Source organism: Rhinoraja longicauda, chromosome 38, assembly GCF_053455715.1.
Source record: "Rhinoraja longicauda isolate Sanriku21f chromosome 38, sRhiLon1.1, whole genome shotgun sequence".
Classification (NCBI taxonomy): Eukaryota; Metazoa; Chordata; class Chondrichthyes; order Rajiformes; family Arhynchobatidae; genus Rhinoraja; species Rhinoraja longicauda.
The window spans coordinates 6,993,937-7,020,012 of NC_135990.1; the positions used below are offsets into that span (position 1 = coordinate 6,993,937).

The following is a 26,076-nucleotide window of genomic DNA, read 5'->3' on the forward strand; positions in this document are numbered from 1 at the left end:
AACACTAATGTAGTTAAGTTTAGTTTAGTTTCCTCTAGTTTATCATGATCTTGCAGGTACTATCGCAACGTTTAAGAAAAATTTAGACGGGAACATGGATTGGACAGGTTTAGAGGTGGGACTAGTGTAGATGGGGTGTTTTAGTTGGCGTGGGCACGTTGGGCAAAAGGGCCTGTTTCCACACTGTATGACTCTGTGATCCTGTGTACCGATCTGAGTCTATGGCCTCTGGTCCTAGACTCTCCCACTACTGGAAACATCCTCCACATCCACTGTATCCAGGCTTTTCACTGTGTTTCAATGAGGTCCCCCTCATCCTTCTAAACTCCAGCGAGTACAGGCTCAGTGCCTTCAAATGCATCATATGTTAACCCAATCACTGCTGAACCCTCTCCAATGCCAGCACATCCTTCCTCAGAAATGGGGCCCAAAACTGCTCACAATACTCAAAATGTGGCCTTATAAAGCCTAAGCTTTCTGCCAACCCCAGTCTCCAATCTGTGCCGAGAACTTCAGCCATGTTTGCAAATCAGATTTCTAATTAAAGTACGTTTAAAATTGTTGCACCTTGTTAATATTGATTTAAGGCCTATTCAGCTGATTATAATTCCCCAATGAAAGACTATTCCAAATTCCAATGTAAAATATCGATCTTCCCATCTAATGCATAACAAACACACATCAGTAACACTTGTTGCCTGCACATGTGAAGAAATATTGCTGGAATAAAACATTCTTAACCAATGATAAAGAAATCCTATTAAATCTTACGACATCCCACTATGTTCAATTTCCTATGATTTGGCACCATCTGGTGGTTGGCCGCTCAACTGCAGTTAATAGTCCAGTCAATCTCAAACTGGGAGTCAAGTGTTTTATTGTCTTTTATGTCCCGAAAAAGAACAATGAAATTCAACTGCAGTTAAGAGTCCAGTCAATCTCAAACTGAGAGTCAAGTTTTTTATTGTCTTTTATGTCCCGAAAAAGAACAATGAAATTCTTACTTGTAGCAGAAGCAAAACGGGGTTATAAACACAGCACTCAATAGATCATACAATAAAGAAACACAAAAAAAGTTCAGTAAATTTAAAAAAACATAATGTGTGCAAAAACACAAAGCCGAATGCCTAGTGGTTTACACTGAAGATAGACACAAAATGCTGGAGTAACTCAGCGGGACAGGCAGCATCTTTGGAGAGAAGGAATAGCTGGCGTTTCGGGTTGAGACCCTTCTTCAGGTAGTTTGCAGTTTAGTTGGAGTTCAATAGCTCGATAATTGTTCGGAAGAAGCTGGTCCTGAACCCAAACGTTAACAGTTTTTAAACTCCTATACCTTCTTCCCGATGGCAGGAGTGAAATGAGAGTGTGGCCGGGGTCTCTGATGATGCTGGATGCTCTTTTGAGACAGCGCCTCTTTTAAATCCCATCAGTTGTGAGGATTTATTTCACAAAATGCTGGAGTAACTCAGCAGGTCAGGCAGCATCTCAGCAGAGAAAGAATGGGTGACGTTTCGGGTCGAGACCCTTGGACCAGGCATTGTTCATTCACCACCTTTTACAATCTCCTTTGCTCTTGGGTGTTCGAGTCGCCAAACCAAGTCATGATGCAACCAGTCAATATGCTCTCTACCTGTAGAAGTTCAGGAGAGTATTCATCGACGTGTTGAATCCCCTCAATCTTCGAAGGAAGTTGAGCCACTGATGGGAAGTAGATGTGTTGATGGAAAGTGTTTAGTTTTAGTTTAGACATACAGCGCGGAAACAGGACCTTTGGCCCACCGAATCCGCACCAACCACTTAACACTTTCCTGCTCTCACGAGGGACAATTTTACGTTTATACCAAGCCAGTTAACCAACAAACCTGTACGTCTTTGGAGTGTGGGAGGAAACCGAAGATCTTGGAGAAAACCCACGCAGTCACTGGAAGAACGTACAAACTTCGTGCAGACAAGTGCCCGTAGTTGGGATCGAACCCGGGTCTCTGGCGCTGTAAGGCAGTGACTACCGCTGCGCCACTGTGCTCTGCTGTGTTGATGGGTCTTACACAGCAAACTTGAACCCACGAAGGTATTTATTCACAAAATGCTGGAGTAACTCAGCGGGTCAGGCAGCATCTCGGGAGAGAAGGAATGGGTGACGTTTCAGGTCGAGACCCTTCTTCAGACTGAACCCACACCTGCAGTATTAAAGCAAACTCCTCACAGATGCCCATAGTATGATACATTCACCACAACACCAAGCGATTAAGCTTTCATTTTTCAGACAGTCAGTTTGCATTTTCCAATAATCAGCAAAACACAAATGTGAGCGGCGTTAATTAATATTTCTCAAATTAACTTTGAACTGCAGAAAGAAGAGCACAAATTACTTTTAATATTCTAACAGTTGGAGTAATTAATCACACAGCCGCCAAATATCACACAGGAGGCTTGACGTAGTGGGGACATTGTTCGGACAATTGAAGCGAGGAGAGATTTTATATATAGGGTGATAGAACTTCATGCAGCAGCATAGTAGAACTACTGCCTCACAGCACCAGAGACACAGGTTCGATCCTGACTACGGGTGTTGTCCACACTGAGTTTTTCTCCCTGTGACTGTGTGGGTTTTCTCCGGTTCCCTCCCACATTCCAACTACGTGCAGGTTTGTAGGTTAATTGGCTTCTGTAAGTCATCCCTAGTGTGTAGGATAGAATTAGTGTATGGGTGGTCAGCATGGACTCGGTGGGTCGAAGGGCCTGTTTCCTCGCTGTATCTCTAAACTAAACCAAGTCAGGAAGCTTCTAAAAATTATTTAGATGGTTCAGTTAAGGTGATCCATGTCTTCAAATCAGTGTGGTGGGCTCGACAGGGAATGGCAAAATGTGTACCAGGTTTTTCGATGACAATTTGATCCAAAATCTCCTTTTTAGTTTAGTTCTAGTTTAGAGAATCAGTGCGGAAACAGGCCCTTCAGCCCACCGAGGATGCACCGACCAGCAATCCCCATATCACGCACACTAGGGACAATTTACAATTTTTGCCTCAGCCAACAAACCTACAAGTCTCTGCCACAGAAGGCAGTGGAGGCCAATTCACTGGATGTTTTCAAGAGAGTTAGATTTAGCTTAGGGCTAATGGAATCAAGGAATATAGGGGAAAAAGCAGGAACAGGGTACTGATTTTGGATGATCAACCATGATCATATTGAATGGCGGTGCTGGCTCGAGGGCCGAATGTCCTACTCCTGCACCTGTTTTCTATGTTTCTAAGTCTTTGGAATGTGGGAGGAAACCGGAGCACCCGGGGAAAACCCACACGGTCACGGGGAGAACGTGCATTTCCATACAGACAGCACCCGTGTCGCCCTGTTCCCAAAGATTCAGTAACTTGTAGTAAAACACGAGTGATCAGTCCTATCTTGGACTTGAGCATTCGTGGCGAAAGTCATGTTTAGGGCGAAGTCTGGCTGTGTGAAATCCTGCTGTTCACTGATAGACAATAGGTGGAGTAGGCCATTCGGCCCTTCGAGCCACCACCGCCATTCACCGTGATCATGGCTGATCATCCACAATCAGTACCCTGTTCCTGCCTTCTCCCCATATCCCCTGACTCTGCTACCGATTTACTGCCCAGCTCCAGAGCACAGCCGTCCTATCAACTTAGACTTTACAGACACAGTGGTCCAGTTAGTGGATGCTCCTACCTTGCGGCTCCAGAGATCTGGGTTCAATCCTGACCTCTGACACTGTGTGGAGTTTACACATTCTGCTCGTGTCTACTCTGTGCGCCAATACAGACTCGACGGTTTAGGTCTTGGTTTGTTATTGTCACGTGTACTGAGGTACAGTGAAAAGCTTTGTTTTGCATGCTGATCAGAACAGATATTACTATATATAGACACAATCAAGTCAAACTCAAGTATGATAGCTAGAGCAATGGGGAAGATACAAAGGGGCACAATCTAGTTCTTAGCATTGTAGCACACCAGTTCCAGAGACAAAGTCCAATGTCCACAATGGCGTAGAGATAGCTTACACAAAGACCATTGAGAAGCTTGATACAGAGGGTAAGAAGCTGTTCCTGAGTCTGGTGGTGCACTCTTTCAAGCTTCTGTACCTTCTGCTGGATGGGAGCGGAGAGAAAGTGGAATGCCCGGCGTGGGACAAGTCTTTGACTCCAAGTAGCCTCTTTCTACATCGTTGAGGAAAGACGTACGAGATATTTGTAGGGTGAAAGCCAGAGGGCTAAGGCCAGAGTGAGGGGCCAGGATAGAGGGGGAGGTGGGACACCAGAGACAAAAGCAAAGCTGTGGAAACCCACACTTACGATGCGAGAGCCCAACAGCAGCCAGCACAGAAAACTGTATCAGCTGCAACCTCACAGGCACACAATCAATTATTGGTTCAAAAAAAGTTGTTCAGAAATACAAAAAACAATAAGAATTTATTTCGAGGTACAATCATTTTGTTACAGGCAACAACCCGTCGAGGATAAATCTAGATACATTTAAATATCTCCTCAGCCGTGATTACGTCTTATTAGTACAAAATTCTTCTCCTCCTTTCACACAGGCTCGTGCACAGACCGATTGCCATTTTTGTTGGACATTTTTCCGGCGTCGAGGCAGCCGGCTGTAGTGGTCCCACCAACTTTCCCTGAGTCTGGCTTGAAAGTCTGCATTTGTGTAGCGCCCATTCGCTGCCCGGTGCTGAAGCGTTCTGCTGCTAATGTACCGCTGACGTCACGCCAGGAATGAAGGAACTCAAACGCACAGCAAGACTCCACAAATTGCAAAACGATAATAGGTCACCTGGGTGAAAACTCCAATGCTAATTTTTTAATTTTTTTTAAAAATCCAAACACTTTTCCCGCCTCGCTTGAAGCAGGTGATATGTATTTGCTCCCCATCGGTGGCCCAAGGTGATTTCTTGGTCTAGAGAAAACTCAATCCCTGCGTAGGTGCGCTGGTCTCAGTGGAAGGGATTGGGTTCCCTGATGACAAGGTAGAGAAGGAACAGGGGTGATGGGGAGATTAGCCGCTGGTGGTTGAAACACTGTGGACCGTTCGTTCACCCTGATGTGGGGCGTCGTGGTACCACGGAGCACGGGGCCACAATGAACCTGGTAACAGACTGTACGTCCCGTGAACAAAGACGGTGTGGTGCGTGCATCTCTTCCAAAGTCACGTGCGGCACTATCTGAGGTGCATCACAAACTGCTTAGCTGGAATCTGATTTAGCCGGAGTGGATGAGAGATGGCTGGCAACTAATTTTACTGCATGGATTGTGTTCCATTAGAGTCCAAGACTTCCACACAGCACAGAAACGGGACCTTCAGCCCATTCAGCACATTCATGCCGACCTTTCTGCCCATCTATACCAACCCCACTTGCCCGTGTTGGAACTGCATCCTTCTATGTCTTGCACACAGATGTTTACCCACAACACCACCGCCACCCAGGACTCTCCCACAGAGAGGCAGGCAATTGTCAGGCTACCCCTCTCCCTCTCCACTACATTCCAATCCACTGTTATCCCAGAAAGACATTTCAACAACGGTCATTTGCAATTAAATCCATGTAGATTTGTCACATTTTGTTCCGTCCATGCAGAGAAACCTTAAAAGATCCTATTTTATTCCAGCTTCAAGTTGTGTTTGCCAAATGAATAGCGGAGCCCGCAGGAGGACAATGAGAGATATGTCGAGTCCAGGTCCAGGAGGGAGCTGGTGGGATTGCGGTAGCTCGAAAGAAACTTGTGCTAATCTTTACAAGCCGTCAGATAAACAATATCTCAGGAGACCCTCGTGGGGAAGTTGCCAGAGTGTGCACACAGCCCAGAACTTCCAAGAACATACTTCACAACTTACGCCCATCGCCAGACACACACAAGTGTTGTAAATGGTGCAAACAGTTGGCTGGTTGTTAATTAAAACAAACATTTTAATAGATTGTTCTGTGTCCCTACTCTGAGAAAAAAAATCGAAAGCGCTTACGACACAGCTGAAGGCGGATGAAGGAGGAGTGTGACACAAACACACAGAGCATCAGGGGACTGGTTTTGTCAGTTCCAGCTCCCTCTTGCCTCTGTCACTGATAGCGACACAGACAGATGCAGTACAGAAGCAGGCCCTTTAGCCCACTGGGTCCGTGCCAATTATTAAGCAGCCATTCCCTCCGATCCTACATTAGCCTTTAACTCTCATCAACTCCGAGTAGATTTAGGCAGCACATTTAGGCACCGACCCACATCTCTTCTGGGAGAACAGGTAGCAGGCCCCAAAGTTGCTTTCACTGCCTTTGTTTGGCTGTGCGCTCATGATCTTAACTTGCCCTGGGGAGGGTTTGGCGAGGGAGGCGGGAAAGAGGAGCAAGACTCAAGAGCATCCTGAAGTGAATATCCCATTGCATGATAACCTAGCGGTAGAAGTTTATTCATGTCCTTCCTCGGGGGTGGACTGTTCTGTAAACTATTAACAATAGATAGGAATAGAACTTTTTTGAGCAAAATAACAAAACTGTGAGTAAAATACAAGATGTAAAACCTCAGGAGTGGGAGGCTACGTCAGGCGGCAACAGCTTGATCAGGTCCTCCAGCTTCATGGCTGTCTTCAGGTCGCCCTGGAGGCGGATCTTGCCGCTCATGTAGGCAGAGAAAGGCTTTGTCGCTCCCGTCAGCAGAGACAGCATGGTCTTCTCCGTCACTTCCATAGTCACGTCAGGTTCTCTCTTGGGCAGTCCGTAACCTGCGTAGCCTGTATCTGAAAGTGAGCGGTGGTAGGTCAATAGACAATAGATAATAGACAATAGGTTTATTCACAAAATGCTGGAGTAACTCAGCAGGTCAGGCAGCATCTCGGGAGAGAAGGAATGAGAGAGGTGACGTCACCCATTCCTTCTTTCCCGAGATGCTGCCTGACCTGCTGAGTTACTCCAGCATTTTGTGAATAAATCGATTTGTACCAGCATCTGCAGTTATTCTCTTATAATAGACAATAGGTGCAGGAGGAGGCTATTCGGCCCTTCGAGCCAGCACCGCCATTCAATGTGATCATGGCTGATCATTCTAAATCAGTACCTAAGGTCAGGGACGGCCGGCAAAGTACCTTACTGTGGAAACAAGGAATTTGTAGTACTAACACTCTGCAGTGTATACAGTAAAACCTGACTCACCTCGACTCAGGTCCAGGTGATACAGATTCCGACTTCCATCCTTTAGGGTGACAATGAACAGGTAGCTGGCCCCAAACTGCTTCACCAGTTCTTCAGTGAGGAGACTCTGCACTTTGGAGAGCACCCAGCCCGGACTGAACCTGTCATCCTCAGGCTCCTCATACGCTGACCCTTTGCTCGGCATCCGACCATTCTCTGGAAGGAAGGTAAATAATTTATCAAGGCAGTCAATGGAATTTGTAGGTATTCCTTGTTTTGTTGTCTACTGCCGGACCCTGACGTGAGAGGACGCTGGCGTTGTTTATTCGCCGCTTCTCCGTTAGGATAGTTTGTCTGTTTGTTTTTATGTTATGTCAATAGTCAATAGTCGTTTATTTGTTACATACACATAAATGATTGTTTATGTAAAGCGCTTTGAGCTTCTGGAAAGGCGCTTTATAAAATAAATGCTTATTATTATTATTATATTATTATTATATTATTATTATATTATTATTATTATTATTATTATTATTATTATTATTATTATTATTATTATTATTATTATTATTATTATTATTATTATTATTATTATATTATTATATTATTATTATATTATTATTTTATTATTATTATTATTATTATTATTATTATTATTATTATTATTATTATTATTATTATTATTATTATTATATTATTTCCAAAAATTTGCTCACCCGACTACTGTAGGTATCCGATCGTAAACAAACTCATCCGTGCCTCTGCAACCTTGGTGCTATCAAACCCTTCTCTTCCATCCTCCCTGACCCACTCTGCTCCCAGGTTAGTAGTTCCCCAATTCAAAACACATTCAGGCTTGCACAGGAGAGGCACTAGAAAGAGAGGACAAGAGAGAGAGGACCAGAGAGAGAGAGAGGACAAGAGAGAGAGAGGACAAGAGAGAGAGAGAGAGAGAGGACGAGAGAGAGAGAGAGAGAGAGAGAGAGAGAGAGAGGACAAGAGAGAGAGGACAAGAGAGAGGAGAGAGAGGATGAGAGAGAGAGAGAGAGGACGAGAGAGAGAGAGAGAGAGAGGACGAGAGAGAGAGAGAGAGAGGACGAGAGAGAGAGGAGAGAGAGAGACAGAGAGAGCGAGCGAGAGACACAGAGAGAGCGAGAGAGGGTTAGGTTCCCGTCAGCAGCGTGTTGCAGTGCAAGGTCTGCACCTTCCTCTGGTGGGTTTGGGGTGCTAAGACATCTTCAGTAAACTGTGGAGATGATCACCCAGCCTAGTGAGTGCTGATGTTGCAGGTGTGAGATCCAGTGCCTGCAGGAATGGAACTTGAGGGAAGTGTATTTTTACCGGGCGTTTTTCCAAATGTCCCCAAGTGTTAGAGGAGCACCCCCCCCCCCACCTCTCTCTGCGCTAACCTTCAGTCTCGCTTAGCGTGGAGGCTTGCTGAAGTGATGTCGTTGAGGAGCTACTACTGCGAGTGTCGTGCTGAGCTTGACTCTGGAGGGGAGTAAGAAGCCCCTTTGCTCGACTGCTGGCTGGAGCACTGTACAGGTTGTGAAGATCTTCGCTGTGAATGACCACAGTTACATGGTCCACTTGCACACCCCACGATTTGGTCTTCTGGTTCATCTCCAACTACAGGTTGAAAGAGCAAAAACACATGCATTATTCCACAGAGGCTTTCTGTTCTGGGATAGAGATTTTGAAAATAAACAGGGAGACCTGTTTGGATGATGCAAATCCACCCTCCTTCATTCCTCACCTACTGCAAGAAGACGAATGGTCTGCTTGCCTTCATTGGTTGGGACATTGTATAACAGTCAGGAGGTCATACTGCACCTTCACATGACTTTTATGAGGCTGTTTAAATGTGCCTAAATGTAGTATAGATCCACCACCAATTTTCTAGTACGGTGGCGCAGCGGTAGAATTGCAGCCTTGCAGCGTGAGACCCGGGTTCGATGTCGACTACGGGCGCTGTCTGCACGGAGTTTGTACGTTCTCCCCGTGACATGTGTGGGTTTTCTCCGAGATCTTCGGTTTCCTCCTGCACTCCAAAGACGCACAGGTTTGTAGGTCAACTGGCTTGGTATAAATGTAAACTTGTCCTTAATTTGTGTTGGATAGTGTTAGTGTGCGGGGATCGCTGGTCGATGGGCTGGAGAGCCTGTTGGGTGGGCCGGAGAGCCTGTTGGGTGACCGGAGAGCCTGTTGGGTGGGCCGGAGAGCCTGTTGGGTGGGCCGGAGAGCCTGTTTCCCGCTGTATCTCTAAACTAAACAAGAGGTCCGGCACATCCTTTAAATCCTTTAATCGGAACAAAATTATCAGAGGGCACACCCCCCCCCCCCCCAAGAAAACGTGGTTGTAGGCCAGGTGAGGTGACTAATCTCAACCTCGTTGGGACTTCCGCAGCTGATCGGCGGGTCGAATTTGCCCCCTGCTGACGGGCCTTAGGAACTCGGGCCCAGCCAGAGCTGGCTGATCCCTTCCCAGGCAGACCTCCGAGGCCGACTTTGCGGCTGGTATCTCGGCCACCCCCCTGGCCTCCCAGGTGGACACCCTACCGCATTGTTGGCAGATTTGGCAACAGTTGAAGAAATTGCAGAGAGTTGTGGATGTATCCCAGACCATCACGCAAATAAACCTCCCTTCCATTGACTCCGTCTGCACTTCACACTGCCCTGGCAAGGCCACTAGCATGATCAAGGACTAGTCACACCCTGGACCCTCCCTCTTCTCCCATCAGGCAAGCGGTACAGAAGTTTGAAACTGCACACCTCCAGATTCAGGGACAGTTTCTTCCCAGATGTTATCAGATCTGACTGTCCTCTAGAGAGCGGTACTGACCTCCCATCTATCTCATTGGAGACCCTCAGACTATCTTTAATCGGACTTTACCTTGCACTAAACGTTATTCCCTTTATCTGCACACCGTGGATGGCCTGATCATAATCATGTGTAGCCTTTTCACTGACCGGATAGCACGCAACAAAAAGCTTTTCAACCTACCTCGGTACGAGACAGTAATAGACTAAACAATCAGAGACAGTAAGCCACGCGAACTGTGCCCTGGCACCAGTGTTCACTGGACATGTCAAGATATAGGTTTAAATAAAAAGAGATCCTCACCGATAACCGCTGTTCAAATTTTTTCTTATTCTTCTTGATTTTGGCCAGAGTTCTCTTGAACAGGAGGTTGATCAACGCAGACTTGGCAGTGAGTCCCAGCGCATGCCAGACATCTTCCGTAGCTGTCACGAAAAGGATTGGATCCAAGATGTGGTAGTTGACATCGGCACCGACAATGACCTGAGCTCCATCTTTACAAGATGCCTATAGAACAGAGGTGAGAGGCTACTCATTTTACTGAGGAATGCGCTGCGAGATTAGACCATGGCTTTTTTTTTCCTGGCTCTTTCAGGTAACATGATGAATAAAATTAAGAAAATACAATGTAGAAACCGCTCATGCTGGTCACAATGCGTAGGAAGGAACTGCAGATGCTGGTTTAAACCGAAGAAAAGGAATGGGTGACGTTTCGGGTCGAGACCCTTCTTCAGACTGGCCCAAAACGTCACCCATTCCTACTCTCCAGAGACGCTGCCTGTTCCACTGAGTCACTCCAGCTTTTTGTGTCTATGTTCATGCTGGTTACAATTTCAGTTTCTAATTTAATGATGACCGGCAACTCAGCGCTAGTAATGCCAGTGAACACCAAAGGCAGGTGATTGAACACTCTTATAGAAACAAGGAACTGCAAATGCTGGTTTATAACTAAAAACACACAGTGCTGGAGTAACTCAGCATCTCTGGAGAACATGGATGGGTGACGTTTTGGGTTGTGATCCTGCTTCACCTCGACCCATATTTTCCAGAGATGCTGCCTGACTCGCTGAGTTATTCCAGCACTTTGTGGGGTTTTTTTAAGAAACCACAATACCTTTTTTTTAAATGAGCTTATCTTTCTTAGAAAGACATGGTACCCACGTCTGAAATACAGCCACACAGTGGTTACATTTTCGATGGGACCTCGCCTGAAAGCTCATCAATCGGTGGGACCAGGAACCTTTATCTGAAGGTTCGAATGACGTAACCGGGAGGGAGCTGGAGACGTCAGACGTGAGGAGCATGAGCCGGTAGGAGGGTAAACCGGGATAATACCTCACGGTGGGAGGGTGAACTGGGTAAACGCCTCCAGTGCCTTTAAGGTCGACTGCAGGAGGTGCCCCCCGGAACACAAGTGTGGTCAGGCGAGGAGAGGAGAGAGACGTTGGTTTGTGGGAACCGCTCCAGTACATCGAGCAAGCAGGCCGACCGGACTTTGGACTTTGAATAACACCCCCAAAAAATGTCCCCAGCGCCCGCATGTGCAATATATGCAAAAAGAATTTCATTGTGTAGTTGCATTTGTGACAAATAAAGCATTATTGAACTATTGAAATTTCCGTACTAATAATCCCTAGAGACAATTTCAAATCATACCCTGCCTGTTAAAGGATTTCTATTCAATTAATCGAGTTTAGAATTGAAAAAAAATGCTGTACTGTTGTTAAAAACCCATGTGCATTGGTCACGCCGTCCAGGGAAGGAAATCTTTTATCCTTTCCTCAGATCAGGCCGACAGGTAACTCCAGACCTACAAAAATGTGGTTGTTTCATAATGGACTTTTGTCCTCCAGGGATGGGTATGAAATGCTAACTTTGCTGCCAACGCTCAATAGACAATAGGTGCAGGAGGAGGCCATTCGGCCCTTCGAGCCAGCACCACCGTTCAATGTGATCATGGCTGATCATTCTCAATCAATACCCCGTTCCTGCCTTCTCCCCATACCCCCTGACTCCGCTATCCTTAAGAGCTCTATCTAGCTCTCTCTTGAATGCATTCAGAGAATTGGCCTCCACTGCCTTCTGAGGCAGAGAATTCCACAGATTCACAACTCTCTGACTGAAAAGGTTTTTCCTCATCTCAGTTCTAAATGGCCTACCCCTTATTCTTAAACTGTGGCCCCTTGTTCTGGACTCCCCCAACATTGGGAACATGTTTCCTGCCTCTAACGTGTCCAACCCCTTAATAATCTTATACGTTTCGATAAGATCTCCTCTCATCCTTCTCAAACTGTGAAAATGATTCATTCTATCGCATTTACTCCAAAATGGAAGATATCTGCCTCATGCTTAAAGGAGATAAGCGATCCTTCCACAAGCTCAACGTACCTGCAGTTTTAAACTGCCATCTGCGTATGAACTCAGACGTTTTATCTTTAACAGCAGCCCGATTGTGAAAGTTTCATATTGGCAGAGCACGTGCTGTGTTATAATGTGTAGGAAAGAACTGCAGATACTGGTTTGAATCGAAGGTGGGCACAAAATGCTGGAGTAATTCAGCGAGTCAGGCAGCATCTCTGGTCGCTGAGTTACTCTAGCATTTTGTGTCTACCTGTGTTATAATCTTCTTTTTCATATACAAAACACACGTTCTCCAGGTGTACACCAAAATATATTGCCTAGTTCTAAAACCCACTTATGGGACTCCAGAACCAAGTTTGCTTTTCAGCACCAGAGACCCTAGATCGATCCTGGCTACGGATGCTGTCTGACGGAGTTCGTATTTTCTCCCTGTTTTCTCCGGGTGCTCCGGTTTCCTCCCACACTCCCAAAGACATGCAGATTTGTAGGTTAACTGGCTTCTGTAAATTATAAATTGTCTCTAGTGTGTCGGATAGTACTAGTGTACGGGGTGATTGCTGGTCAGTGCGGACTCGGTGGGCTGAAGGGCTTGTTTCAACGCTGTATCTCTAAAGTAAAGCATTTAAAACAAAACCATGATGACTGTTACTTTTTACCACTGTTTACTGATGATTCAAATTCTGTACTGATCGTCGTAAATCCTGAGATTTATACCGATTTTTCTGGGATTTCTAATCCTTCTCACACTGGTTTCTGTTTACAATTAAGAACACTTCCAAGCCAAGAGTAGTTTGACAGGGTCGTGCTTTACAATTGCTTGGTGCTGAATACAAGGTGCCCACAATGTAAAGCTAGGTGCAATGTTCCTAAAGACATTGATTCCTAAAGACTCCTGTCCCTAAAGGGTGGAATAAAACTAGTGTACGAGTCTGAAGAGCGATCTCGACCCGAAACGTCACCCATTCCTTCTATCCAGAGATGCTGCCTGTGTTACTCCTGCATTTTGTGTCTACCTTCGATCCTAAAGACATTGATGGGGATGAAGCTAGGATTTGCTAAAGCGAAGATTTAGGAGGACAGAAAGCAACTGGTTTTAATCTTGAGCAATCCTCATGTGATTTTGTTTTGCTAAAAAGCACAGAAGCAACTCTTCTAGAAGTCTGGGTCCAGAAGGGAACCTACCTCAAACAGTGCAACCGTGAAAGTCTTGAAGCCGATATCAACTACCTGCCACTGATCAATGAAAGGCAGCAAGAGGATGATTCCAGAGCCTTTGCTGCCAATAATTCGTCCCAAACGGAAGACAACAAACCGCTCTTGGTTCGGCACCATCTGCAGTGGTAAACAGAAGCAGCATTAGTCAAGAGTCAAGTGTTTATCACGAACGCTTAAGACACAGGAGCAGAATTAGGCCATTTAGCCCATTGAGACTGCTCCACTAATTATGGCTGATATTTTTTCCCCTTTTACCTCTATCCTCCTGCCTCCCTCCCCCCCCCATAACCTTTGATCCCCCTACTAATCAAGAACCTATCAATCTCAGTTTAAAAATACCCAATGATTTGGCATCCCACCGCCATCTGTGGCCACGAATTCCACAGATTCACAGCCCACTGGCTAAAGAAATTCGTCCTCATCTCCATATTGTAGGCTCGTCTTTTTATTTCGAGGCTGTGCTCTCTGGTTTTGGTCTCTCCCACTATTGGAAACATCCTTTCCACATCCATTCTATCCATTCCGTTTAATTGTCAAGTGTGCCAAAACGGATCAATGAAATTCTTACTTGCTTGTAGCAGCATAACTGGTTTCTAAACATGGTATTCAGTAGATGACATAATAAATCAAATTTAAAAATAGTTCAAAACATTTTTAAAATCCCCAATATTAGTGCAAAACAAAAAAGAAAGCCCAAGTCTCCAGCGGAAACCTCTCAGTTTCGATCAACAGTAAAGAATCAGACTTTGGGGCAGAGCATGCACAGCGATAGATTTACTACCTGACAGCACCAGAGACCCAGGTTTGATTCTGATTACCGGTGCTTTCTGGATGGAGTTTTTACGTTCTCCCTGCGACCGCCTAGGTTTTCTCCGGATGCTCTGGTTTGCTCCCACATTCCAAAGCCGTGCTGGTTTGTAGGTTAATTGGCCTGTTAATTGTCCCTAGGGTGTAGCATAGAACTAGTGTACGGGTGACCACTGGTCGGCGTGGACTTTATTTTTTTTTCGTTTAGTTTAGAGATACAGTGTGGAAATAAGCCCTTCGGCCCACCAAGTCCGCACTGACCCGCGATCCCCGCACATGTAACACTATCCTACACACACTCGGGACAATTTACCAAGCCAATTTACCTACATGCCTGTATGTCTTTGGAGTGTGGGACGAAACCGAAGATCTCTGAGAAAACCCACACGGTCACGGGGAGAATGTACAAACTCCATGCAGACAGCACCCGCAGTCGGGATCAAACACGGGTCTCCAGCACTGCACGCGCTGTAAGGGAACAACTCTACCGCTGCGCCACCGTACCACATCAACTTGGTGGGTCGAAGGAACTGTTTGCACTTTGTATCTCTAAACTAAGCAATACCAGCAAGAAATACAACAATGTCAGGTACCCAAATATTCAAAGCAGACTTGGACTCTGTAACCATCAGTCATTTGTGGTTCTCTAACAGCCATCTTAGTATGAATCAAATCCCATTGAATGCAACTGATGTTTATCCTGCGCATTAGGGTCCACTTTATGTCCACAGCTCCTTGTGTTTGTCCAAGGCTTATTGCAAAACCCAAGCGCATATTATAAGACAGTCAACACTGAGAAAATGCTGCACTGACATCCAGAAAAGAATGACTTCATCTTCGTGTTCCAGCAGTTTCGTTTGAAGTTAAAAATTCCACAGGTCTATTCAGAGCAGGGAGTTATCCAGGCCAATTTTCCCTCCTTGGGTAACAGCATCAGTTTCAATTATCTCATTGCTTTCTGAGAGAGCTTCAGGCAGTATGCCACCTCCATATTGCTCATACTTCCTCTGTAATGTTGATTATGTGCAAGTCAACCATATGAAGTGATATGAAGAGATGAAAGGCCAAGATATGGAGTGGGTGCTGCCAGTAGTGGAAGAGTCTAGGACCAGAGAGCAGTCTCAGAATAAAAAGACGTGCCTTTTAGAATGGAGATGCGGGGGAATTTCTTTGGCCAGAGGAATTCATTGATACAGATACCTGTGGAGGCCACGGCATTGAGTATTTTTAAAGTGGGGATTAATAGTTTCTTGATTAGTAGAGGCAACAAACGTTATGGGGGAAGGCAGGAGAATGGGAAAAATAGATTAACCATGGTCAAATGGCAGGATAGACCCAATGACCCAAATGGCCTAATTCTGTTCCTATGCCTTGTGATAACAAGTCAATATACACGTTTTTTAAGTGTTCCGCCTTTTTATTTCAAGAAAGGAAAAGTTCAAAATCTAAAAGATGATGAAAACTGGTACATACCTTCAGGACAAACCATGCTGAGATTGGAAAAGTGATGATCACCAGAAGGATGCAGAGAATGGTCATAATCCAAATGCAAGTATACGATAAACAGCTCTGAGACTTTTCTGAAAAGAAAAAGCAAGCACATATAGTTTAAACAACCAAGACAGAATATGTCGGACACAAAATGCTGGAGCAATTCAGCGGGTCAGGCAGCATCTCTGGACAATGAATAGGTGACATTTAGGGTCAGGACCCTTCTTCACACTGATTATCCTGAAAGCAGGGTCCCGACCTAAAACATCACCTATCCATGTTCTCCACCGATGATGCCTGACCCGCTGAGTTACTCCAGCACTTTTTGTGTTCTTTTGAGTAAAACACCATCTGCAGTTCCTTGTTTCTACAGAATATATGAAAACAGATGCTTTTAATTGAAAACTTTTCCGGCACATACAACTATAATCTGCTGAATCTGAATGTACATGAAACAAACTGCAAGGTGCTCTTTGGATTGTTAGGATAATTGTTTCCAAAATACCAGAACAGAGGCAGGCATGCAGCCAAAACCCCTGTTCCGCCCTCTCTTTAATGGTTGATCTAAACCATAACCCAAGTAAATGATTTTGCTTATTATATCAATTGACACTTCAATAAAAACTGTTAACAAGTAGTACTGAGTATTTAGAATAATTAAATATGATTTCTTATTGCTTTGGTGCAACCACATAATTTGACCAGAATTGCTTTAGTGCATCATGGCCTCGGCTACACAAGTTGGAAGCGGGATCCTCAAAGGAATAGCAATTTTCTTTCGAGTAACTATCTCTGCAATAGAGGAGTACGTTAATTAATTTACATTTAGTTCAGAGATACAACATGGAAACAGGCCCTTCTGCCTAGCATTGTTCATGCTAGTTGTAGGTTATTCCACTTTTGTATTCTCTCCCTACACACTAGGGGCAATTTACAGGGGTCAATTAACCTACAAATCTGTACGTCTTTGGGATGTGGGGGGAAACCCATGGTCATAGGGAGAACGTGCAAAGTCCGCACAGACAGCATCAGAGGTCAGGATCGAACCCAGGTCTTTGGCGCTCTGAGGCAGTAACTCGACCAGCTGCGACACTGTGCCGCCCATGTTTTTTGACAACATACAAGACCTTTTGCGCATCACCTGTTTTTTCCTCGGATAAGCATGCATTTTTTCATAAAAGTTTAATTCTGCCAAGATTATCTTTACTACTCAGCCAGTCTCCCATTCACTACACAGATGAAGATGGACTGAAGCATAAATGTCACAAAATACTGTCAGCTGCAGATCCTTCCTGCTGATAATTTCGGACAAAGTTTCACTCAGCAACTTCATCTTCATTTTAAGGGGATAACTGAGAAAATTGATGAAGACTGAGCAGTGAATGTGCTTTACATGGAATGATATGGATAGGTGAAGTTTCTGCTCGGGACCCTCCTTTAGACTGGAGCCTCTCTTGTTGTAGATGGTCTTCAAATGACCTGCCACTTAGTTTAGAGATACAGCACGGAAACAGGCCCTTCAGCGCACCATGTCCGCACCAACCAGAGATCCCCGCACATTAGCATTATCCTACACACACCAGGGACAATTTTTAATTTATACAATTATACCAAGCCAATTAACCTACAAACCTGTACGTCTTTGGAATGTGGGAGGAAACCGAAGATCTTGGAAAAAATCCATGCAGGTCACGAGGAGAACGTACAAACTCCGTAGAAACAGCACCTGTAGTCAGGATCGAACCCGGGTATCTGCCACTGTAAGGCAGTAGCTCTACCCCTGCGCCACCGTGCCGCCTTATTAGCCTGAACGTTGTCCAGCTCTTGCGGCATGATGGCAGGGGCTGCTTCGTTTGCTGAGGAGTTGCAAACATCGAACGTTCTGGTATCCCCACGGCTGACCTTTACAATGGCAGGAAAGTGATTGTCGAAGCAGCAGAGGGCGACCGGATCCAGGACAATGTCCCGAGGAACACCGATGGTCGCGGCTTGGTGATGCGTACAGTTTTGGTCTCCTAATCTGAGGAAAGACATTCTTGCCACAGAGGGAGTACAGAGAAGGTTCACCAGGTTGATCCCTGGGATGGCAGGACTTTCATATGAAGAAAGCCTGGATAGACTCGGCTTGTACTCGCTGGAATTTAGAAGATTGAGGGGGGATCTTATAGAAACTTACAAAATTCTTAAGGGGTTGGACAGGCTAGATGCAGGAAGATTGTTCCCGATGTTGGGGAAGTCCAGAACAAGTGGTCACAGTTTAAGGATAAGGGGGAAGTCTTTTAGGACCGAGATGAGAACGGTTTTTTTCACACAGAGTGGTGAATCTGTGGAATTCTCTGCCACAGAAGGTAGTTGAGGCCAGTTCATTGGCTATATTTAAGAGGGAGTTAGATGTGGCCCTTGTGGCTAAAGGGATCAAGGGGTATGGAGAGAAGGCAGGTACAGGATACTGAGTTGGATGATCAGCCATGATCGTATTGAATGGCGGTGCAGGCTCGAAGGGCCGAATGGCCTACTCCTGCACCTATTTTCTATGTTTCTATGAGACGATTGACCTCCAATAAACTCAGCAACCTTTTTTTGTGAAGATACAAGAAACTGCAGCTGCTGCAACCTTGAGCAAAACACAAAGTGCTGGAGGAACTCAGCAGGTCAGGCAGTAAATGTAGGAAGAAACATGTGTAAGAAGATGCTGGTTTAAACTGAAGATAGACAAAAAATGCTGGAGTAACTCAGCAGGACAGGCAGCATCTCTGGAGAGAAGGAATGTGTGAATTTTCAGATCGAGACCCTTCATCAGACAGCATCTGTGGAAGGAATGTACAGACGACCTTTTGGGATGGGACCCCATCTTCGGGAAACATTTTGTGTACACGCTCTGATTTCAGCAGCAGAGTGCTTACCCTTCAAAGCCAATTGATCTTGTGTTGATGAAATAGTTAAATAATCTGAAGGCTTCTACTCAGCTGTGGTTGACAAGAAAATAACATCACATGCCCAGGCACAAGTGAGTCCCAGGGGCACAAAACCGTCCAGTAGCAACAACACTCATTCTGTTTGGCTTCAAAAACAAGGCCTATTCCTAATGACCTCCACAGATAAATAGTTTGCCACGGTATAACACAGTTGAGGCTGATTATTTCTCTACCAGTTTCTGATCAGAGCAAAGACAACAGAATGTGCAGTGTATTTATACACAAAAAAATGCTGGAGTAACTCTCCAGAGATGCTGCCTGTCCCACTGAGTTACTCCAGCATTTTGTGTCCATCTTCGGTGTAAACCAGCATCTGCAGTTCCTTCCTACACATGCAGCGTTTAATCCAGTGGCACAGGGCACTCTGCCAACAAGTGACCTGAGGGTGACAACTGTCTGAAGAGTCCTGACCCGCGACATCACCTCTGCTGCCTGACCTGCTGAGTTAATCCCCAAAATGCTGGAGTAACTCAGCAGGTCAGGCAGCATCTCAGGAGAGAAGGAAAGGGTGATGTTTCGGGTCAAGACCCTTCTTCAGACTGATGTCAGGGGGGCGGGACAAAGGAAGGATATAGGTGGAGACAGGAAGATAGAGGGAGAACTGGGAAGGGGGAGGGGAAGAGAGGGACAGGGGAACTATCTAAAGTTGGAGAAGTCAATGTTCATACCGCTGGGCTGCAAGCTGCCCAAGCTAAATATGAGGTGTTGTTCCTCCAATTTCCGGTGGGCCTCACTATGGCACTGGAGGAGGCCCATGGCAGAAAGGTCAGACTGGGAGTGGGAAGGGGAGTTGAAGTGCTCAGCCATCGGGAGATCAGGTTGGTTAAGGCGGACTGAGCGAAGGTGTTGAGCGAAACGATCGCCGAGCCTGCGTTTGGTTTCGCCGATGTAAAGAAGTTCCGAGTTAATCCAGTGCTTTGTGTTTTACTCAAGATTCCAGTATCTGCAGTTCCTTGTGTTTCCACACCAACCTCTGATATAACATGTCTTTCAGATAGGAAAAAAGTGCCAAAGCTGTTCACGATGGCGTTATCAAAATAAAATTAACAATAAGGCACACTAGATATTAGGGCAGTATTCAAAAGCTTGATCAAAGAGACAAGTTAAAGAGGAACCTGAGCCTGGAGGTGTTGACACAGATCGGCAAGGGTTTAAAGAAAGGATATAATTTTTCAAGTGTTGCATAATCAGGATCTTGTGCAAGTGAGCAAGCAAAGGAGTGTAGCAAAGGGAAACCGATTATGCCCGGATTAGACACATCTCTGGGGAAAAAAATACGCCTCTCTCAAAAAATATTTACATGTCATATTTTTATCTTGTCTGAAAACTGTTGCTGGGCTACAGAATACAGTGGAGTCCAATTCACTGGATGAATTTAAAAGAGAGTTAGATAGAGCCCTAGGGGCTAGCGGAATCAAGGGAGACAGGGAAAAGGCAGACACAGGTTACTGATTGAGGATGATCAGCCATGATCACAATGAATGGCGATGCTGGCTCGAAGGACCAAAAGGCCTCCCCTGCACATATTTTCTATGTTTTCTATGTAATACATTTGCAATTTAATTAAAGGGGCAAATTTAAATGTTAAAGAAAGTTAAGAACTTTTTAAATGGCTTATAATTTCCTAATAAAATCAAAATTTGTGTTAGACAATTATCATACATTGGTGTCAAGTTAGGAAAAGGGGACCTACAACGAGATCTGGGTGTCCTAGTGCATCGGTCGCTGAAAGGAAGCATGCAGGTACAGCAGGCAGTGAAGAAAGACAATGGAATGTTGGCCTTCATAACAAGAGGAGTTGAGTATAGGAGCAAAGAGGTCCTTCTGCAGCTGTACAGGGCCCTAGTGAGACCGCACCTGGAGTACTGTGTGCAGTTTTGGTCTCCAAATTTGAGGAAGGATATTCTTGCTATTGAGGGCGTGCAGAGTAGGTTTACTAGGTTAATTCCCGGAATGGCGGGACTGTCATATGTTGAAAGACTGGAGCGACTAGGCTTGTATACACTGGAATTTAGAAGGATGAATATATGAATATGAATATCGAAACGTATAAGATAATTATAGGATCATTCCGAGTCAGCATGGATTTACGAAGGGGAAATCATGCTTGACAAATCTACTGGAATTTTTTGAGGATGTAACTAGGAAAATTGACAGGGGAGTCAGTGGATGTGGTGTACCTCGACTTTCAGAAAGCCTTCGACAAGGTCCCACATAGGAGATTAGTGGGCAAAGTTAGGGCACATGGTATTGGGGGTAGGGTACTGACATGGATAGAAAATTGGTTGACAGACAGAAAGCAAAGAGTGGGGATAAATGGGTCTCTTTCGGAATGGGAGGCAGTGACCAGTGGGGTACCGCAAGGTTCGGTGCTGGGACCCCAGCTATTTACGATATACATTAATGACTTAGACGAAGGGATTAAAAGTACCATTAGCAAAGTTGCAGATGATACTAAACTGGGGGGTAGTGTGAATTGTGAGGAAGATGCAATAAGGCTGCAGGGTGACTTGGACAGGTTGTGTGAGTGGGCGGATACATGGCAGATGCAGTTTAATGTAGATAAGTGTGAGGTTATTCACTTTGGAAGTAAGAATAGAAAGGCAGATTATTATCTGAATGGTGTCAAGTTAGGAGGAGGGGGAGTTCAACGAGATCTGGGTGTCCTAGTGCATCAGTCAATGAAAGGAAGCATGCAGGTACAGCAGGCAGTGAAGAAAGCCAATGGAATGTTGGCCTTCATAACAAGAGGAGTTGAGTATAGGAGCAAAGAGGTCCTTCTACAGTTGTACCGGGCCCTGGTGAGACCGCACCTGGAGTACTGTGTGCAGTTTTGGTCTCCAAATTTGAGGAAGGATATTCTTGCTATGGAGGGCGTGCAGCGTAGGTTCACTAGGTTAATTCCCGGAATGGCGGGACTGTCGTATGTTGAAAGGCTGGAGCGATTGGGCTTGTATACACTGGAATTTAGAAGGATGAGGGGGGATCTTATTGAAACATATAAGATAATTAGGGGATTGGACACATTAGAGGCAGGAAACATGTTCCCAATGTTGAGGGAGTCCAGAACAAGGGGCCACAGTTTAAGAATAAGGGGTAGGCCATTTAGAACGGAGATGAGGAAGAACTTTTTCAGTCAGAGAGTGGTGAAGGTGTGGAATTCTCTGCCTCAGAAGGCAGTGGAGGCCAGTTCGTTGGATGCTTTCAAGAGAGAGCTGGATCGAGCACGGTAGCGCAGCGGTAGAGTAGCTGCTTTACAGCGAATGCAGCGCCGGAGACTCAGGTTCGATCCTGACTACGGGTGCTGCACTGTAAGGAGCTTGTACGTTCTCCCCGTGACCTGCGTGGGTTTTCTCCGAGATCTTCGGTTTCCTCCCACACTCCAAAGACGTACAGGTTTGTAGGTTAATTGGCTGGGTAAATGTAAAAATTGTCCCTAGTGGGTGTAGGATAGTGTTAATGTACGGGGATCGCTGGGCGGCACGGACATGGAGGGCCGAAAAGGCCTGTTTCCGGCTGTATATATATGATATGATATGAGGAAAAACTTTTTCAGTCAGAGAGTTGTGCATCTGTGGAATTCTGTGCCTTAGAAGGCAGTGGAGGCCAATTCTCTGAATGCATTAAAGAGAGAGCTAGATAGCGCTATAAGGATAGCGGAGTCAGAGGTATAGGGAGAAGGCAGGAACGGGGTACTGATTGAGAATGATCAGCCATGATCACATTGAATGGCGGTGCTGGCTCGAAGGGCCGAATGGCCTCCTCCTGCACCTATTGTCTATTGTCTATTGACTAAAGCTGCTTTGTTGTTTTATTAAAGGCAGAAGACAAGCTGATGATTCCAGTAGACAGTTCCCCGAATACGTAATAATTGTTCCCTAGAACTACCTGTAAGACGATTTCTCTAACAAATACTTGCTGTATTTAGTTCACCTCATTCAATAATGACCTTTGCACTCCCATAATTGGTTTAGCATGACTGGTTAGCACACAATGAAACCCTCAGTACATGTGACAATAAACAAAACTAACTAATAATTAATACAACATATGCCATATCCAATCATTATTGAGTACCGAGAAGCATTTTATTATTATTATTATTATACTATCTTGAAAAAATGCTTTAAATATGCCTGGGAGAGTAAAGTCTGATTTTGTACATCGGGTAATTGGTCACCCATGGCCCTGTAGAGGTTGGATGGTTTTATATGTTTCACACTCCAGACCCTTTGCTTCGATCGAACAGAAACCCTGATCTTCCCACCACGATCAGAGAATTGAACTCCGGTGCCTGGGACTGCATGCTTGGATGTGCTGCCCTGACACTGTGGATGCCTGGGACACACGCCTGACACAATTGCACCCCTGCGTCAGGCCACAACATCCCTGGTATTCTGGACTTTCTCCCAATAGTCGAGAGTACCTGAGAATCCAGGTCACTGGGTAATCCCATTCCACAGGCACACCTGGTCAGCCCTTCCCCGGATATACTCGTGTACATAGGTCACCCACACCTGAGTCAACTCTTCCCCAGGCTCACTGGTCAGTCTTCCCTGGAACACCTGGATTACCCACCATGTGTACGCGGATTACTCCTTCTCTAGGGTCACCTGTGGATAGTTGGATCTCTCCTTCCCCAGATACGTGGGTCAATCTTCCCTGGGCACACGCCTGGGTCGAGTTTTCCCGGGCACATCTGGGTACAGGTACCACCTCTCCCCCTCACACCTGGACACCGAGACTCTCTCTGTTCCCCCCACCCCTGGACCCCTCTACCTCCACCCCAGGGCTCCTGGATCTCTCTTCCCCTCACACCTGGACACCGAGACCACCCTCCCCCTCTCCTCACCCTACTCTGGGGGGATTCTCTCTCTCCCTGATAAGAGATCTCCATCATCTCTACCCCCGATCTCCTTCTCTCCCTCAACCCCACCCCCTCCCCCACACCTGGGCACAGAGACACCTTTCCCCCTCACATCTGGGCCACTCTCCTCCCCCCACACCTGGACACCGAGACCCCTCTCTCCTCCCCCCACACCTGGACACCGAGACCCCTCTCTCCTCCTCCAACCAGCCCCTTCTCTCCCCCACCCCCTCCCCCCCTCCCTCCACCCCAGGGCTCCTGGACCCCACTTCCCCTCATACCTGGGGAACGAAACCACTCTCACCTCACCCCCGATACCCTTCTCTTCCCCCCTGATACCATTCTCTTCCCCCCTGATACCCTTCTCTTCCCCCCCCACCGGACACCTCTCCCCCACACTTGGGCACCGAGACCCCCCCTACCCCCCTCACACCCCTACCACTCTCACACCTGGGCGCCAAGGCACCTTTCCCTCTCATACCTGGGCATCGGCCCCTCTACCCCTCTCACACCTAGACACCGAGACCCCTTTCCCTCTCACACCTGGGCACCAAGACACCTTTCCCTCTCACACCTGGGCACTGAGACCCCTCTCACACCTGGGCAGAGACCCCCCCCCACCCCTCTCACACCTGGGCCCCTCTTCTCCACACCTGGGCACCGAGACTCCTACCCCCTCACACCTGGGGTGCATCTCTCCCCCACACCTGGGCACGAGACTCTACCCCTCACACCTGTGCCCCCCCCCCCCACACACCTGGGCACGAGACCCCCTCTACCCCTCACACCTGGGGGGCATCTCTCCCCCACACCTGTGCCCCTCACACCTGTGCCCCCCCCCTCACACCTGTGCCCCTCCCCCCCTCACACCTGTGCCCCTCACACCTGTGCCCCTGCCCCCCTCACACCTGTGCCCCTCCCCCCCCTCACACCTGTGCCCCTCCCCCCTCACACCTGTGCCCCTCCCCCCCTCACACCTGTGCCCCTCCCCCCTCACACCTGTGCCCCTCCCACCTGTGCCCCTCCCCCCCTCACACCTGTGCCCCTCCCCCCTCACACCTGTGCCCCTCCCCCCCTCACACCTGTGCCCCTCTCCCCCCTCCCCCTCACACCTGTGCCCCTCTCCCCCTCCCCCTCACACCTGTGCCCCTCTCCCCCCCCCCCTCCCCCTCACACCTGTGCCCCTCTCCCCCCCCCCTCCCCCCTGGGCACCGAGACCCCCCTTCCCCAGTCGCGGCCTCACCGTCAGTCGGCCCCTGCAGCAACGCGGCCTCGACTCCGTCGTCGTCGTAGTCGTCGTGAGCGTGCGAGTCGCACATGCCGCCGCCGCCGCCGCGGTGGGGCTGGGGTTGGGGCTGGGGTTGGGGCTAGGCCCAGGCCCAGGCCCGCGCCCGGGGCCGGCGTTCAGCCCATCGCCGCGCTCGGCGCCGCCGCCTCCTCCTCCCCCACATTGTGACCCGCGTCGTCGCCGCCGTCACCATCGTGATGCCCAACCGCCGCCCAGAGACCCCCCCTCCCCCCCCCCCCCACACCACCACCACAGCGCCGCCCGCAGGCCGGGAGGATAGAAACATAGACAATAGGTGCAGGAGTAGGCCATTCGGCCCTTCGAGCCCATTCAATATGATCATGGCTGATCATCCAACTCAGTATCCCGTACCTGCCTTCTCTCCATACCCCCTGATCCCTTTAGCCACAAGGGCCACATCTAACTCCCTCTTAAATATAGCCAATGAACTGGCCTCAACTACCTTCTGTGGCAGAGAATTCCACAGACTCACCACTCTCTGTGTGAAGAAATGTTTTCTCATCTCGGTCCTAAAAGACTTCCCCCTTATCCTTAAACTGTGACCCCTTGTTCTGGACTCCCCCAACATCGGGAACAATCTTCCCGCATCTAGCCTGTCCAACCCCTTAAGAATTTTATATGTTTCTATAAGATCCCCCCCCTCAATCTTCTAAATTCCAGCGAGTACAAGCCGAGCCTATCCAGTCTTTCTTCATATGAAAGTCCTGCCATCCCAGGTGGAGCACCTCAACTGGTCCCTCAGCCCACAACGTTTGTGCCCAGCATAACGCCTCGATAAACTAATCACATCTGCCTACACATAATCCATATCCCTTCGTATCTAATGTGTAGGAAGGAACTAGACATGCTGGTTGACACCCAAAGATAGACACAAAATGAAACATAGAAAATAGGTGCCTGAGGAGGCCATATGGCCATTCGAGCCAGCACCGCCATTCATTGTGATCATGGCTGATCATCCAGTCAGTAACCTGTGCCTGCCTTCTCCCCATATCCCTTGATTCAATAGCTCTATCTAACTCTCTTTTAAATTCCTAAAAGACTTCCCCCTTCTCCTTAAGCTGTGACCCCTTGTTCTGGACTTCCCCAACATCGG

At 47.1% G+C, this 26,076-nt stretch overlaps 1 protein-coding gene across 3 annotated transcripts; it reads right to left on the bottom strand.

Moving 5' to 3' along the window:
- Nucleotides 1–1,011: 1,011 nt before the first annotated feature.
- On the bottom strand, nt 1,012–25,137 carry stoml1 (stomatin (EPB72)-like 1). Of its 3 annotated transcripts, none has more exons than XM_078429938.1 (8): nt 24,915–25,137; nt 15,812–15,918; nt 13,499–13,648; nt 10,259–10,462; nt 8,544–8,763; nt 7,156–7,350; nt 6,528–6,743; nt 1,012–1,698 (listed from the first exon to the last, which is right to left on the bottom strand). In XM_078429938.1, the coding sequence occupies exons 1-7, from the start codon at nt 24,988–24,990 to the stop codon at nt 6,529–6,531; spliced, it is 1,167 nt and encodes a 388-aa protein (XP_078286064.1). In that variant the 5' UTR covers nt 24,991–25,137; the 3' UTR covers nt 1,012–1,698; nt 6,528. The 3 variants fall into 3 exon arrangements, with proteins under 3 accessions (XP_078286064.1, XP_078286063.1, XP_078286062.1); XM_078429937.1 differs by lacking the exon at nt 1,012–1,698 and adding an exon at nt 1,820–2,177; XM_078429936.1 differs by lacking the exon at nt 1,012–1,698 and having other exon boundaries at nt 4,408–6,743.
- Between the last annotated feature and the right edge of the window lie 939 nt (nt 25,138–26,076).